Source organism: Aythya ferina, assembly GCF_964211825.1.
Source record: "Aythya ferina genome assembly, chromosome: 4".
Lineage (NCBI taxonomy): Eukaryota > Metazoa > Chordata > Aves > Anseriformes > Anatidae > Aythya > Aythya ferina.
Window position 1 is genome coordinate 21,157,448 of NC_140300.1, and position 16,958 is coordinate 21,174,405.

Here is a 16,958-nt window from a genome sequence, read left to right on the forward strand (position 1 = left end):
TAGTTTCACTTTGGTGCAGAGAATGCAAGTGTAATAATGAAACACGATAATGAAAGAAATGCAACCATCATGAGTCTGAGGGAGGATTAGACTATGCTAGTTGAACAACTGGAAAAAGTTTTAGACTGTAGCAATAAAAAAAAAAAAAAAAAAACCAAAAAAAAAAAAAAAAAAAAGCAAGAACAATACTGTAATTTGTAAATTCAGTCAAGAAATAATCAGATGGGAAATTGGTGAATTAGTTACAGTGGTTATGAGCACCAATGTGACAGGCAAATTTGCTACCGCAACATAAGGCTGCAGCAGGTTGTGTGCTGCTGTGAGAGAATATTCATATCATTCAAAGCTGTGTACATGAAACTTTATTTGAAAGATTGGTATGTTATTCTGGTCAGACATATTCAGGCAGAATTAAGCTTAGACTCAGAGATTCAGAAAGAACTGTTTAATAACTATGGGATATAGAGTTAGCTGTGCAAGGGATGACTGAAAGGGCTTTGCTCATTCAGACTTAAGGCTCTAAGAGACATGCTGTGGCAGGCTAAAATTGGATGGCAGAAGATGTTACTGTCCTCAAGGCATAAATACCTGAGCCTCCTTTGACTCACTGTGTGAACCACTGGCTGGTATATTAGGGTAAACCAAAACTGAAATTGTTTTAGTTTAATATGCCCAGCTGAAGCCTACAATAGCACATGAGCTCATTCATGGACATATCAAATAACCCTGCCCTGAAGGCTCTAAAGCCCATCAGAGGGGAGGAGCAGATGGATGAAGGTGGTAACTATTCCTGCCATCTGGTCTTAAGTCACTGCTACATGAGCCTCAGACAGAGCCTTAAGAAAATAACTGGTGAGAAGAGATTTCATTGCTCTTCATAAACGTATTGGGAATAAATGCTAGCAAAAAATATTGGAGAGCTATGCTGATATAACAGCAATTAATATACCACATATATATTTAGGCTAAAAAAGATGAAAGGAAAAAAAAAAAGATTTCTACCCTATGGATGTACGAAGTGATGTAAAAATATCCTACTAGTTTTGAAGTGGGGTTTCATCGGTTTAGAAAAAGAACTGTATGGATTTTTCCTTTTAGTATTTTCCTTTCCTCTGCTCCTAAGAAAAGGAGAAAATGAAATGAAACAACAACAATAAAACTGTGTGCTAGGCTTTTCATGGTCTGGTTTCTTACTACTGGATTAAACTATTAGTAGCATTATCTACACCAAGATCAAACTATGTTCTGTAAGCTGTTTAAAGAGCAGCCCAAATCTCTCAGCGTGATGTTTGCAGCATCACAGGCATCTCAGGATACCAGTATTTGCTGTTCTCTTTTTCTGTAAACGTTTTTTTTTTTTTTCCTTGACATAGCAATATTATCTAGTTTTCAAGAAAGTCCAGACTGCTGGGTTAAGATAGTAAAATATAATTTAAGTATGTAATATTTTTATTATTATAGTCCTTCTTATAAGGTTGTATTAATGTATTTGTTCAATAGGCTAAGATGTCAGAATTTTAATAAATGTATTATGGAAGTAATACGGAAACCATATAGAGGTTTACATTATTGAGACTTTTAAAGTAGCTTAAACCTATGTTACCCTACTTGTAGCCTTCAAAAATATTATAAAATTATATTTCTGAGCACTGCCTACTAGAAGTAAGTCAATGCACGTATATTGAAGAGAGAACAATAACGTCATCATACTGGCTTGTAATGAAGAAAGTTCTCTGCTTCACTAATTGCATAGCATTGTAGTAAACAGTGTTAAAATGCAACATTTTTATTATTACAATGTTTGTGCAAGAGTGATTGATATAGTTAATAAATGGGAGATTTTATATTTTAATTTTCATACTACTGGTAGTACATGTATGTTTATGACTGACTTACAATTTTTTTTTAGAAGGAATAGATCGTTAAACAGTTAAGCATATGTAATATTTTATTTTTATTTTATTTCTAAGCTATTGGTTTGTGGGTATGAATGAATTCTTTTCAGGGAAAGGGCACAGACACCACTCTGTGTGTCTCTGTGAGCCAGCAGGCCTCTAGTGCTTACCATGAAGAGTGGTTGATACGTCACTCCTTATTACAGTAAAGTGTGACTGTGAACAGAACATAGGAAACAATAATCCTAGTATCCTAATGTTAGTAAGTGGTAGAATTCTCCAGAGAAGGCCTAAGTGTTCAAAATGCCTGGGAAGGCCTACTGTTAGCAGGACATCAATAAACCAGAGGGTTTGTAAAGATTATGAATGATGTATGTTATTTTATCAACGTTATACTTGTAGTGATGTGTTTAAATGATAATTAGTTTATTTTTCTGTTTTTGATACAAAGTGGCATATTTACTTTTGATGGACTTAATTTACCTCTTGCCTAGCATGCAAGGAGTCTGTAGTAGCTAGCTACAACAATGTTGCAAAACTAGACCCAACTGATGTGAAGTAGTTAAGGATATGGCCAATTGTGTTCTCATTTACCTCTGCTTAAACACAGTCATGTTAAACTGTGTACTATATGTAGGTGCCTTATCCTTTTAAGTTGCTTTAACTATTTATTTTTTTTAACTTTCATAACCAGGAGTATTAATAGATTTTCTTATATGAAAGAAGGATATATCTATTAAAGAAATTCTGATGGCTAAAAACTATGCATCTCTTATGTAGCATTCCTTATTAATTTCCTCTTCAGAAAACAAACAAGCAAAAAAAGTTTTTAATCTGTTTGTATCTTTTGTTAAGTATCTTTTTACTCTGTATATGGCCTTTAATGATTCAGCAAATACTGTACAAATGCTACAGCAAATAAAGATTTTTTATGAATATTTACTGATCAATTTTATTTTGTGTAAGAGTATGAGAATTAGAATTTCAGCCCAAATTTGTATTCCTCATCCAACATGTATATTCTAAAGAAATATACTAAATATATTTCCTGTAGTTCCCTATATCCTGTTTTTCTTTCTGTCACAAACTGAAAATGAAGCTGTGTGTAAAAGAAGATTAAAAATAGGTTAGAAACATCTTGTGAAATGTAACAGGAAATCTATCAAGATATATTTTTATCTGGTATTTGCAGTAGTGGGCAAAACCAAGCATGTTGTGTCTTTCAGCTTCATTTAAGACACATTGAATGTTGCAGAAACTTGTAATGTCTCACAGTTTTAGTAATACACATCGATCAGATCAATATATAATATGTACTGCAATCATAACATATTTACAGACTCATTCAATGCTAAGTGAACAACATGAGTGACAAAAAAATTTAACAACAAAAGTTGCTTGCTGAAGTTAATCATTCTAAGTTTGTAGCAGTATGTTATAGCTGTAAACCATACGTTATACTCTATACACTTACTGTAAAAGTGTGGCCTCCCACTTGTTTGATAAAATAATAATTACATGTAATAGCAAATACATATCACTAATACTGAAAGTTCACTTCAGAATAGAAATGAATATGCAAGGAAAAAAAAATAAACAGATATAAATACCACTGAATAAATTTGTGTTGGTTGTTAGAGTAATTTTCAAATACTGTAGCAATGAATTTCTGGAACAGATTTCCCACTGAAATATTCATGCAAGAAAATTGTAACCTATCAAGGAAATACATGAGATTATGCCTATGATAAACAGAAACTGGATGGTGAATTTAAGAAGAAGCTTCCAGACATGTATTTCTGTATTATGCACTGGATTAGTTGAGGGAAAACTGAGGTAGGGACTTTCAAGTCTTCATTTAACTCATTTTAGTGTATATGCATTTCCACACTGGAAAATGGGAAGAGGAAAGAAACAGTAGTATCAGTTTCCAGGAAATTAGCAAGATTCTTCAGCTGCAATAGAAAAGTGAGGAAAACAGCAGCTCATTTAACAGAAATTTGGAGAAGGAAAATTAAAAAAAAAAAAAAAAAAAGAGTATTTTCTTATTTTTCTATCAGTCATTAGAATAGCAGGATGAATTTGTCTATGGATGCAACTATATCACTGATACAGAGCACAGGAAGGTGTTTTTTTTACAGCTGTGAATTTTCCTTGAGTCTATATTTGGAGTCCTGCTGTATAAGTTTTAGTGCACCACTGATCCTTTTGAAGCAGGTTCCTTCCAGAATTGTTGTCAGGGTGTCAGGTGGTTTGTAGCACTTGCCATGCAGTAGCTAGATCCTCTGTCAATTTGATCTCTTTGCCTGGATAATGTATGCCTAGGATTGGCAAGTGGTACAGACTTAATTGCTGGTAAAAATGCAATATAAAGAAATACAGCAAATCCCACTGTCATCCTTCTTTTTTGTACCAAATCAGCAGGTAATATAAATATACCCACTGAGACCCCCATGATCATTTGAATTTGTGAGGACATACTGTATTGCATTTTTTGATTAAAAAAATAAATAAATAAAAATAATTACTTGTTCTACTATGTGTCAGATAATTTACTGTTTACTGAATGTTGTGTTTTTACTTTTCTGTCTTTCCTCTTGCATTGATTTATGACTTGATTTGACAAATAGCATGAATATCTCTGCTAGAAGAGACCTCTGCTTATAGAAGGGAATATTATATCTATGAACCTTTTCAGCCTCAGAAATATCTTACAAATGCTCCCAATTTGTGTTTTCAGCTTGGAGAAGGCTATTTAAAATGTTAGTAGATCTCTTTTGATTACATACTTGTGTGTGTAATAGATTAGAAGTGATTCATTAAAATGTTTGAAAATAAGGAACTAGTAGTGAGTGATATGAAATAAATATAAAGTAATAATACAAAAATACTGGAAAGGCTGAAAAGACTATCTGGTGAATGCCAACAAACTGTGTTATGCAACTAACACACATCAGGTTAGTGGGTTTTGTGTAGATGACTTGTCTCTTAGTGATAATTTAAGAGCTATTTTAGAAGAATATATTAGACAGAAACCTCGCTCTTTATCATTAGATGTGTATTTTATGTGTCATTTACTTCATAAACTTATTGATCACAGTAGTTCAAAGAAAACGTGCCTTCACTTAGTTCTCTGTTTTCTTTGTCCACCTTGTAGCATAATAGTTTATATCTGGCATTTTGACTAACTTACATTTTCACAGAGTTATCATTATATATTGTATACTGCTCTCTAAATCTTGCTGCCTTACTCCTTTCTTTTTCATGTGCTGGGGAGGGGAGTGAGGGATGGGGTAGAAGATAAGGTGCATATTTGTTTTCTTATAAAATTGCTGTTCTTTCTTTCAACTAATACTGTTAGTGACTTAGTGCACTATTTATCCAGTCACTTCATGGAGAAGAGTTATGTTTGGCACTGATATTCTAAACACTTACATTGTTTTACTTTGTTCACAGTAACTAGAAGGAAGAAAGGAAGAAGGAATGAATCTTCACTCAGTTTCTTTATTCTGTGATCAAAAACCATCCTGTTACTGGACAAAGTTCAGTTAATTCCTTTTCTTTTGTTAAACAATATATAATGATATTCTCATTCTTTCACTGCCAAATAGTTAATTTATGGAATATATAATATATGTATATATATTGAACATAAGAAGGAAGAATCTTTTTACTCACTTACAAGATCCATGATACAGGATTACGTTAGCTAAACCCTACTCACATCCTGATAAGCAGACACATATTTTTGTATTTTTTGTAGGTGGATACAATGCAGACTACGCAGCACCCTGGCCACATTGAGGAATCATGTAAAATGAATGTATGTGCTCGTAAGTGCATTATTTATGAAATGATACTCCAACACTAAAGAATGTTGGATCACATAATACATGAACTCTCTTTACTCTCATATTAAGAAATTGATTCCCAGGGGACAGGGTTACTGCAAAACTAAGTGGACTTTGAAAGCAAAGCTATCAAATAAATAAATAAATAAGCACATAATAAATCGCGAATAAATAAATAAATAAGTGAACAAACCACCAAAACTGAAACCAAAAGATTCAGATCACATTTTGGACACACTTGGAAAGGCATTGAGCAGAGTCAAGAATCCAAAGCATAGATATAAACAGTACGTGACAAAGGTTTGGTAAGCAGAAATGATTGCAAGTGAAGGCACAGGATCAAATACCATAATTTAGGAGTATGAACAGGATGACAAAAAATATCACAATTTTCTGCTTTGTTCCATCTTTGAAAAGGACTGAAATTTGATTAGATGATTGTTTCAATTAGTAACTGGGAGATGAGTGTGAAAAAGATTGAATTTTGAGTATTTGAATAAAGGAAGTATTTGTGAGTTGTTGGAAAAAAAAAAAAAAAACTGACAATGTGCTAGATGAAGAAAGAAAATATTTTATACCTCAGAACTGGATTTCTGGAAAACCAGATAATGTTTTATCATTTAAAATCTTTGTACTACTTGGGAACAGAGTGAGGGAGAGAAATTAGGGGAAACATTCATGGATCCTTCAGTTTTCGCTGAAAATACATCTCTACAAGGAAATTGAGGTAGATGCAGAGAAGAAACCAAACTAAATGACTGTACCAGTGAATAGGGAAATCACCAGTCACCTGAATGTATATACATATGCATACTGTTTGGTTGTTAAACACAAGTTAATGCTCTTGGCTAGAGAACTCTAGACTAGAATTGTGCCAAGGATTGTACAATTGCCAATATCAAAACCACATGTAGGGAAAACCTCTTCAGCTCTGCAGTCACTGTTAAGCTCTTTAGATCATGTAAAGAAAAAGGCTGTGGTTCCAACTCCAATTTAATTTATACACATATTATTTTTATATTTACTATATAAATATTTGGATATATATATATATTTGGATCACCTGTATATTACATCAACTTATGATTTAGAGAAAGCAAAGGCTGAACACTTACTTTTCAATAACTGCTGCATTCTTCTTCATCATAAGAAAGAGCAAAAGAGAGTATTTTAAGTACTAACATTTTTTCAGCAAGTTTTTTTTCTTATGAATAAAATGTAACTTCAGCTATTCAAATTTCTAGTATACATATCCTTCCTGTGAGAGGAAACTGTATTATATTTGCAACTAAATACTGTATTATCACTTGCCTTCCTTATTAATATGGCTTTTTAACTCTAAGAATGACAATGCTGAAAAACAACATTTTATCTCCTGCTTGTTGTGTATTTATGTCTGAATTAGCTCACTCTTCGTGTTTAACCCTTCAAAACAGGCAATCTGCTACTTTTTCTTTCCACTTGGGGTAATTAGTTCCAAGTGGAAGAATTTATGGTAAAAAGAAAGAGGCTTTGAACTCTTTATTGTACTGAGACATATTATCAAACTTCTAAGTCGACATACTGCTACTATATTGATTTTGTTTTCTGTGATCAAAATCAACGAACAAAATTAAAATTAAAATTAAAAAAATCAATTATTTTATTTTTTAATTCATTCAGTTTTTCTCTATGTACTTTAATTATTTAACTTTTCTAGTTTGGAACTCAGTGATAGGAATAAACATTGTGACTTTTAGTAATTCTGCATAAAAGAGACCCATGGACAAATGGGTCTCTTTTCTCTTGTATTGTAAAATACAAGAGAAAAGGAATGAAAAATGAAACATACAGGCATGAGAAGGAAAAAGATATAAGATGAAATCAAGAAAAGCATAATTCTCAGTTGGAAGGCATTGTTCAGGAATATCGAAGAATCTATAAAAATTAGCACCAACAGTTTTGTCCAAAAGTTCAGCACACAGATTGTTTTCTTTGCATTTTCTAGTCCTTTTCTTAATTTCAATAAATCATATGTTGTGAGTTCAGAGCAGCTGTAAAGGTCAACTAAATATGAAAAAAAAGACAAAAAGTATTTAACACGTAACATTTCACAGAAATAAATGCATGAAGTATTCAAATATATTTGTGAAATGCTAACCTTTTTTCATAATATAGACATTATATTAGTACAGAAAAAAAGAATTTAAGCTGGGAAGTGTGAAGAAAAATGTTAAGGACCTGTGGTCAGATTCTTATCTCAGACACAGCAACTTTATATTTCAATAAATTTTTTCTGCAACTAGGAATGAAATCAAAATTGTGTGTTCTGTGTTCATTGCAATTTCATTCTTCTATATTTAATTTTCTGGTCAAAGCAATTACCGGCAGAGGATCCTTGAAAAATATTGTGCCACTACTGTAATTTTCAGATTTCACGGAGTTTAGCAGCCAAGCAATTTGTATGGAATAAAAGCACTTTTATATTGCCTCCTGCTACAACACCAATGGGGAAAGGTCAGCAAAACAGTAGGAGACCAAATGAAGGATTTTTTCTTCTGTGACATCAACTTGCAAGACACTGGGAGTTTCAAAATTACAAGTGGTGATATAGCTTTTTTCATCTGTTTCTTTCCTCTGCGCCTCCTACGGCTGCTTCATTGTTGGGCAATGTCTTTTTTTCTGTCAGAATGAGGGAGCAAAAGCTTTTTTGTGACAAGTGGCATTCTGCTTTTTGTTTGCCATTGTCCTGCATGGATGAGGAAGAAAACCACATCCATAATGTCTCATTTTCCTACTTTTCGTCTACTCATTTGCCTTACTCATATGAACAGGTCAGATAAACTCATTGAGACTGCCTATATGAGTACATGCAACTTTTCTGTTAGTGTCAGATGACCTTCATGTTTGTTTTATACAAGGCAAAGAACAAGAAATGTCAGTAGCAAATTGTTACGAAAAGATGTGATATGAAATTGTTTTAACTATTTAAAATGCAAATGAGCTAAATTATTAGTAGGAATGATATAGGAATGTCAACCAATGGGAAACTGAGCTATGTGGCACAGCTTTTCCGTTCCTAATGGTTGTGCTTCTCAGGACTGTGCTGTCACAGGTTGTGAAGGTGCTCTCACTGATGCCAATGGCAAATCTAAATGTATCTGGAGAATTAGGTACGGTCATCAGTACTCAACTAGCTAACCTATCCATCTAAACCTAAAGTTAAGGATAAAACTAGGCAAACTTTGGCTGCCCAGACTATATTTTAGTCTAAGATTGAGCAATATAGTTTAATTTAAATAAATTGTTTTTGTGAAGGTTTATTAAACAGCTTAAAATCCTCTCTTGGGATTTCTCAGGCTTATTAAAAACCTCTGTCCCTGGTCTTCTTGCAAGCTTCATTTAGGCACAGAGGCATGGATTTAACCACTCACCATTTAAAAAAAATCTGGTGTGATAATCCATAATTTAGCCCATTACTCATTTTTCTGTTTGAGGGTCATTAGGTTGACTGAATTTTGCTGAGCTAGTTAAAATACAGCTTTTTATTCTCAAATGCAGTAGCAACATTTAAATTTCCAATGCATACTTATTATGCATACTTTCAAACTCAAGATTATCTCCCTCTACGTTGGGGCAAAAAATAATCTTTTGTGCTCACAGACATTCTATTTGACTTCTGACGTTACATTTAGGGCACACTTTAATTATGTGAGAAACTGTTCCAGCTGTTCTGTACTGTTCTCAATATTTTACAAGAATGCACATTAAGGCTGTAATATGTGATGAATGCCATAACCCTAACACTATGAACATGCCTACAGAATTTCATTGTTTAAAATTAAGCTATTTGTTTTAGTTAGAATGTGTCTGAAAATAACAAGAAACCACAGTCAAATTACTATTCTTCATCATACCCAGATGAATTATTTCAGTAGTGAGTTTTCCTTTGATCTGTAGTTCCTAGAAGTGGCATCAGAGCTATCTATCACTGGAAAGCAGTTTGTCACCCTTTCTGAGGGAGTTATGATGCTAATGGGGGGAAAAAGTTCAACATGTCCTCGAGCGTTTACAACAGAACCTTTGGCAGTCTTCAGTGGTGGAATTCAAGGAAGGCATTCATGTTTTCCAATCTAGTTCAAAATTAATTTTCTTCCAAATCAGATTACTTTTCACATTTTAACAGCCTCTATTTAGCCCAGTAACACCATTTTGAATAGCAAGTGCCAACCTAGCTGGTTTACAAAAGATTTGTACTATTTATTATTTATACATATTAATACTGTATTTATTTATATATTATCTTTGAGAAAGCTAGTATTCAAAGTGTGATGGAGAAGAATGTTCTGAAGGATTTCAGTAAACCTAATTATGCTCTGTAACCTATCAGGCTTTATCAGGCTTAATTACCTGTTGGTTTTGCATTTTGCAGAGTTTTCAGAAAGTAACAGGGCTTTAAATTAGCTTTTGACACAGAATAACCCTTCTTTAAACTGTGAAACTGTATGCAGACAATTGTTTCTGGAAAAATAATCATCTCTTGAATACTGTTCAGAGCAATTTTGTTTTAGCAAATACAAGCAAAAGGGTGTTACAGAGACCAAGTAACCCCAGAAGAGTACGTGGGTGTAGTTCTACGTCATAAATGCCCATCTGCTTTTCCTTTTTCCTGCTAGAAGAATGACAATTTGCTTCTGTTATTCACTAGTGTATTGTGAGCATGGTAGAGGTATGCCCTATAGGGAGCTAACTCTAACCTGACTTGCCCTGATCTCAGCTTCCACCTCTAAGTAAGCTGGCACATAACCAGGCTTACACATGCATAAATTTTAATGGGCGGATATGATTGTTACAAAGGTCAGTGTTTTATCTAAGCTATCTGTGTAGGTTAAAAATTGAAAGATTTCATGGTGTGAAATAGGTGTCTGTGGAAATCTGTTCATGTCAGCCTGGGTTGATTTAGGAGTATTTAAGATGAAACCCTTTCTGGAGTCTCTCTCAGAGACTATGCAAAGGCCTTTGATCTCAGAGGATCTTTACACGTGTTTCAATTCAAAACATTTCTGCACTTAAGTGTAACATCAGTTAGCATTGAACGAGTGTAAGTAGAAATGTCTCATCTCACTTTGCTTTAACATACATGTAAACAGCACAGACCAGAATATAGTTCATACATTTGATTTTACTACCCTCACAATGCCATTTTTATGGAGATGAGGAAGCTAGCCTTGTATTAGATGTTGCAGGGCTAGAAACCTGGAGATTTCGTCTCCATTACTAGGTCTGCCACTGTTAGGGTTATACCTGTGAAGACAGAAAACTTTTTTCATTATCTTAATAGAGAAAATAGTTTGATCCTTTTTTGTTTTGTCATCTGTTTATAAGATATGGAGATGAGATGTGTAGATATGTCTATAAAGAGTGGTATGATACTGTAGAAATACTTTAATGCCCTCTGTTTCACTGCAGTTGGAAGAACTGTTTTTCAGGTCAAATCCTCAATTTCTTAATATCTATAAAATGCCTCATGGCCAAACTGTTTGAAACAGATATTAATTTTCATCATTATGCATATGGGACAGTTCTGTATATATAAATTTCAGTGTGCTTTCATCAAAGAATGGTTTAGATTTACCCATGCTGCATTTATGAAAAAATTATTTTATAGCTCACACCTCTTCTAAAGTCTCATATTTGGGAAGCAAGTGAAACTTGCTATTTTTTGTTAGTTTCAGATATAGATAGCATCTATGTTTTTATTTGAGTGTTTCATGACTGAGAAGTGTGAATTTGTTGACATTGTTGACATTGGGTAAAGACTTTCCACAAATTGGAAAAAAAGGCATAGTATGGAAGTAACTGATACAATGGTATTGTGCAACTGTTGACCATATACTCAGTTCTGGCAATGACACAGATATGTAAAACAGATACACCAACCATTTGGGCCCCATGTTGGACACCAGAAGGCCTGTGGTGGTTTAACCCAGCAGGCAGCTAAGCACTGCACAGTTGTTTGCTCACTCCCCCTCAGTGGGATGTTAAAAAAAGGTAAAAGTGCAAGAACTCATATGATAAGGACACTTTATTAAGAAAAAGAAGAAAAAAAGAAGAAAAAAAGAAGAAAAAAAAAAAAAAGGATGTGCAACACAATTGCTCATAACCCAATGATCAATGCCTAGCCAGTCCCTGAGCTGTCAGCTCCCACCCCAGCCAACGCCTCACAATTTTCTTGTTCAGCATGACACCATACGGTATGGCCCTTTGGCCAGTTTGGGTCAGCTGTCCTGGCTGTGCCCCCTCCCAGTGTCTTATGCACCCCCAGCTTCCACCAAGACAGGCTGGTATGAGAAACTGCAAAGTCCTTGACTTAGTGTAAGCACTGCTCAACAACAACTAAAGCATTGGCATGTTATCAGCATTATTTTCCTCCTAAATCCAAAACACGGCACCATACCAGCTACTATGAAGAAAATTAACTCCATCCCTGTCGAAAACAGGACAATACTCTTTGTCCTGAGGAGCCTGTAAGAAGGAAACTATATGAGCTGTGAGAGATGCCATATTTTTCTTGGTTCACCGTCATCCTGCCTCCATGCCTCATTTTGAAATGTTCCCTGTGGAGAGCATTAGAAAGGTGTGAATTAAGGCTGAAGGGAGTCTGAAAGAAGCAGCTATAGATAGTGTTGTGGAATAAAAGACATACATTTCCAGATGCAATTTGTCAGGTATTTCCTATGCAGAATTAAGAGTTTGTACTGTAGAGTGGACAGTTAAAGGAGAATGCAAATAATACAGTTGCATGTGTCTGTAAGAATGGATGTCATGTTGTGACATCATGCTGTGCTCACCTTGTGTTTCAGATGCTTAAAAGTATGTGAAGTTGGTCTGAGCATCTTGCAATGATAAGGAGTTGATAATTGCTGGTTACCCATGGAGTTCAATTTGTTGTCTTTCAGAGGTGATCCATTTGGATATTTTCATAAATCTGAGCATAGCTCTTAAGCAAAGCTTGTGCTTGGATTATGTGCAGACATCAGAGCATTCCCAGAGAACTTGGAGTGTGTGCAGGGAGCTAAAAACAATACATTCTCTTGGAGCAGGCTCTAGCTTTCCTTTATTTTTCTAATGTTGAAGGTGTCAGTTTCTGGACTTAATATGAAAACTAAAAATGGTAAAAACATAGGTCTAATAAAATGTACTTAGATTTTTAGTATCTTATTATAAAGTAGATTTAATTTCTAAATATAGCATTATTTTAAATATAAAAGTTTTATTTTGTATTGTTCTGTGGAGAACTTCCATGCAGCCTTCTACACTTTGCTTTGAATCATTCTCACTGAAATTAGAACTGTCAGTTAACAGCACCACACGAATTTTAATTTCACTCAAAAAGTTACTTCTAGTGGAATGGCTCTTGACAAATGTGTACTGTTTTTATACATGTTGTTAGTATGATTTTTATATTGTACCTGAGTTTTTTGGCTTATTGCCATCTATTCAGGGAAAAAAAACAGCCTTCCAAAAATAGGGTTTACACTATGGGAGGTCAGACAGCAATGTCAGGACCTCTGCTTTACAGAATTCATTACTGTAAGTGATGTAAGAAGATAATATATTAACAAGGCACAGAAGAAGATGGAATATTTTTGAAATGCCATTTAATCTATTAACTAAAATTCCCTTGATATTTACTTTTTAAGATTTCTACATATATATAATACATGCATACTTATTTCCATCGAATGGCCTATCTCAGTAAAGATTGCATTTATGGCATGAGCTACCCTCATTTCAAATGAATAGCTTATAAAATACAGTTTACTACATAGAGTTGGGAAGTGGAAATTAGAGATCTTGCATTTTTGGTGACACCGACCTGCTTTTTGGGGTGAAAGAACTCACCTTTGCTTTCTGTGCCTCGACTGTCTTGTTTATTAAATGGATATACAACATCTTTCATCACAGGGTATGGTGTGGATTGCTTAAATGAGTACTAATCATCATTTGTGACTTACAATGGGAATTTGCTGATTGGTGACTGATATTAAAAAGTTCTGGGAAGTTTCCATCTACACGTGTGCAGTGTCTTTATACATTAGAATTAACAAACAAACAAAACAAACAAACAAACAAAAAATATTAAACTCTGGTATAATGATTTCAGTTTTGCCACTTTCAGAATACTGTTTTTTTTTTCCATTGCTATCAATAAAAAAGGGCAGAGAATCGTCCTAAAACTGTAACCATTTAATTTTTGTCTAAAGCATTACAAATGTAGTAAAACCTTCCTCTTAAAATTCTCTTGGTAAACTCTGCTGAGTCTCTGATATTCTGGCCATGCTGAAGTGTACCAAGAGACAATTACAAACAGCCATTATAGTGCATGTAGGAATAGGGTTGAATCTTCAGAAATACTTGCTATAACTTACTCCAGTGATTAACTCTTTCTAAATTATGACCCTTAAGTGTCAGTACTAGACAGATGTACAGATGGTTATCCACATCTTGCAATAACCAGTGTGAATTCAGCCAGGTGGTAGGTGGGAAGGTTCTGGACATCTGTGTCATCTCTCTAGCTTGTGCATCTGTCTCTCAGGGCTTGTACAGCTGCAGTGGCGGCTGTACATGCCATAACCAGGAAAGAAAAGGCAATTGGAATGCGAGTCCCCAAGGATGGATATCAGTGGCTAGCACCTGATACTGAATTCCTAACTCACTGTGTATACATGTATTGCACGTTTTCCACACATTAACAGACCTTTTCTTTGTACCCATATCAAACACAGTGTGTACTTCCAAATTTTCATTATAACTCTTCGCAATACTACATTTTATTTTAGGATAAAATACAAGTACTACATTTTTATTTTTATTTGTTCCTACAGGAAACTATTGATACCGACACTATTGATACCGAAAAAAAATAAAAATATTGCTATATGAAAAAAAAAGATCAATTTATCACTAGATCTTTTACTACTCAATTTTAAAATCCATTGAAATTCTGTTGAAGAGATTTGTAATTTGTATAGCTGGGATGGCTGCCAATCATGCTTCCCTCATCTATTTTCTTATTCAAATTAATGCTGGTAAGCTTGAAATATCATAAGTAGCTTTAGCCTCTCTGTAATCTACTTTTAATAGGAGGAGTGAAATACAGTCCATATGGTAACCTGGATGATCTGTCTTGAATTATTTCTGGGATAAAGTCAAATACATACCAGAATTTTGGTTACATCTCCAACCTCAAATTAATTTATTAAAAAATAAAATCTCCTTTAAATACTCTTTGTCTAAGGCCATCTGTTGATTTCATAAATCCTATAGATAGTATCAGTTCATGTGCTAGATAAATCGCTTCTACACTAGCCTACCATGGAGGTTAAAACATCAGAAGTGGCAATCACAAGTTGGGCTTGGAGGGCTTTGTTTCAGGGTTTGAGTCAGACCCACTTTGGACTTGAGAGTAAAAGAAAACAGTGTAGAGAGTAAAAGAAAACAGTGATTTCAGGGGCTTTTGGATCAGCTTTCAGTGTGGTAAACTGACAAATTGTCAGATTACAAGTATGACTAGATGTGGATAAACAGTACAATTCCTTATTATTATTTTTTACATAATAGTATTAACCTGTAATAGGATAATAGCCCGTATTCTATATTTTTATTAATCGATATGCTGCTACTAATTAAAAGAGTAGATAACTTCACAGAGAGAAAAAAATAAAAAGTGATCTTATTTTTTTTGCAGACTACTCATTTAAATCTCTAGGAGTCTCAGACTGGTGTTTGAAACAATAGTTTCACGTTCCTGCTTCTGAAGTAATCATTTAGAAGAATGCACATTAGAGTGACCATAATTTTGATTCCCCTTTGTAATTACTGATCCAGTTCTGTATTACACTGTCAAGAGACTACTGTGACTGCTTAAAAATAAACCTGGCTTCAGCAATGAAAAAGCCTTCATTAAAGCTAACAGCAAGCATTCAAATCTGAAAATACTTTATCACCAGGGTTGTGGGGGGTGGAGTGGGGACTTATAAAACAGGGCGTTCCAATCAAGCTATGTGTAGTCTGCAGTGATATGGAGGACTTCTTTGATTGTCAGAAGGTGCTGTGTGTTATTAGGTTGACTGCACATTTCAATGGTGATATAAAGTAGTGTGAAAACATTGATTCTCAGTATATATAAACCTTAGACATTTATTTTGTTCTTTGTAGACTACAGGCAGTTGAATGTACAAGAAGAGATTATATTTACTTAAACTGTTTCATTAAAGTTGGTGGATTTTCCAAAGATATCTCTACCTGTCACTAAGAGCTGTTGATGTGGCTATTTTCTATTATGGTATAACAATAACATCACTTTCCTTAGAGTAATATGAGAGACTTGGGTAGCATAATGGACTTCCAAGGCCTTTCAAAAACACCATTTTTTTTTGCTGATTTTGTATTAAATAAGTACCAGCCTGTATTTGTGGGTTAATATATGCATACCATTTGGAATGTACTTAGTGACATTATGTAATTCACAGATGTTTTATTATTCATAGTACTGTGCATTCATAGCCCTCTGTAGTCACTGTTGTGCAAAATCTAATGAGGGAATTCTGTGTGTCTTTTGCTGGCCTTTTAGACTTGTCAAACTCTCATTCAGTCAATTCAAATGACAAACAGGGGGTTATGGTGCCCTTTTCTGATTATTTTGTTATATGACTGATGGAGTGGAAAGGAGTAAAAATATTGATTTCTCTTGATTTGTGTATGTATATTTCCTGCTTTAGAAATACAAGGGAAGACATAAAAAAAAAGATGTTATCTCTTCACTGTATTTGAATTGCGCTGTGGGGATAAATCATGGTTAGTAGAAGTATTAGATAAGGATTTTATGCACACTCTTCCCAGGCTTAAATGAAATCCCGCTCTTATAAACAGAAGTGCAGCAAAACAAAATGAGAAAGCTCCTCTGTTGCTGTTGTTGTTGTTTTAAATCATATTAGAAATACTTTCTCCAGCTGGTTTACCAATTCACTCTCCTTGATTTCATCATCTGATCAGCACCAGACCACTAGCTGATGAAAGTCAGTGTTACTGATTACAGTGGCATTCATCATTTTCTATTAATATAAAAGACACGATCTCTTAGTGCTGTAGTTCTACTGAGGAAATTGTAAATCATGGGAATTAAATGATGTCTGAAAATCCTCACTGGAATCAGAATTTTAATTCAGAA

At 34.2% G+C, this 16,958-nt stretch overlaps 1 protein-coding gene across 11 annotated transcripts in view; it reads left to right on the forward strand.

The window, feature by feature from the left end:
* Window positions 1-16,958, forward strand: part of PCDH7 (protocadherin 7) — a 294,429-nt gene that overhangs the window by 45,481 nt on the left and 231,990 nt on the right. For 6 of the 11 annotated variants that reach the window (XM_084517345.1, XM_084517350.1, XM_084517353.1 and 3 more), the window contains exon 2: window positions 5,659-5,718. The exons of 4 other annotated variants lie outside the window; for them this stretch is intronic. In XM_084517345.1, the coding sequence (XP_084373471.1) occupies window positions 5,659-5,718 (60 nt within the window). Of the gene's footprint in view, window positions 1-5,351; window positions 5,539-5,658; window positions 5,719-16,958 lie in introns of those variants that run through there. One more of the 11 variants, XM_084517349.1, reaches the window with a different exon arrangement.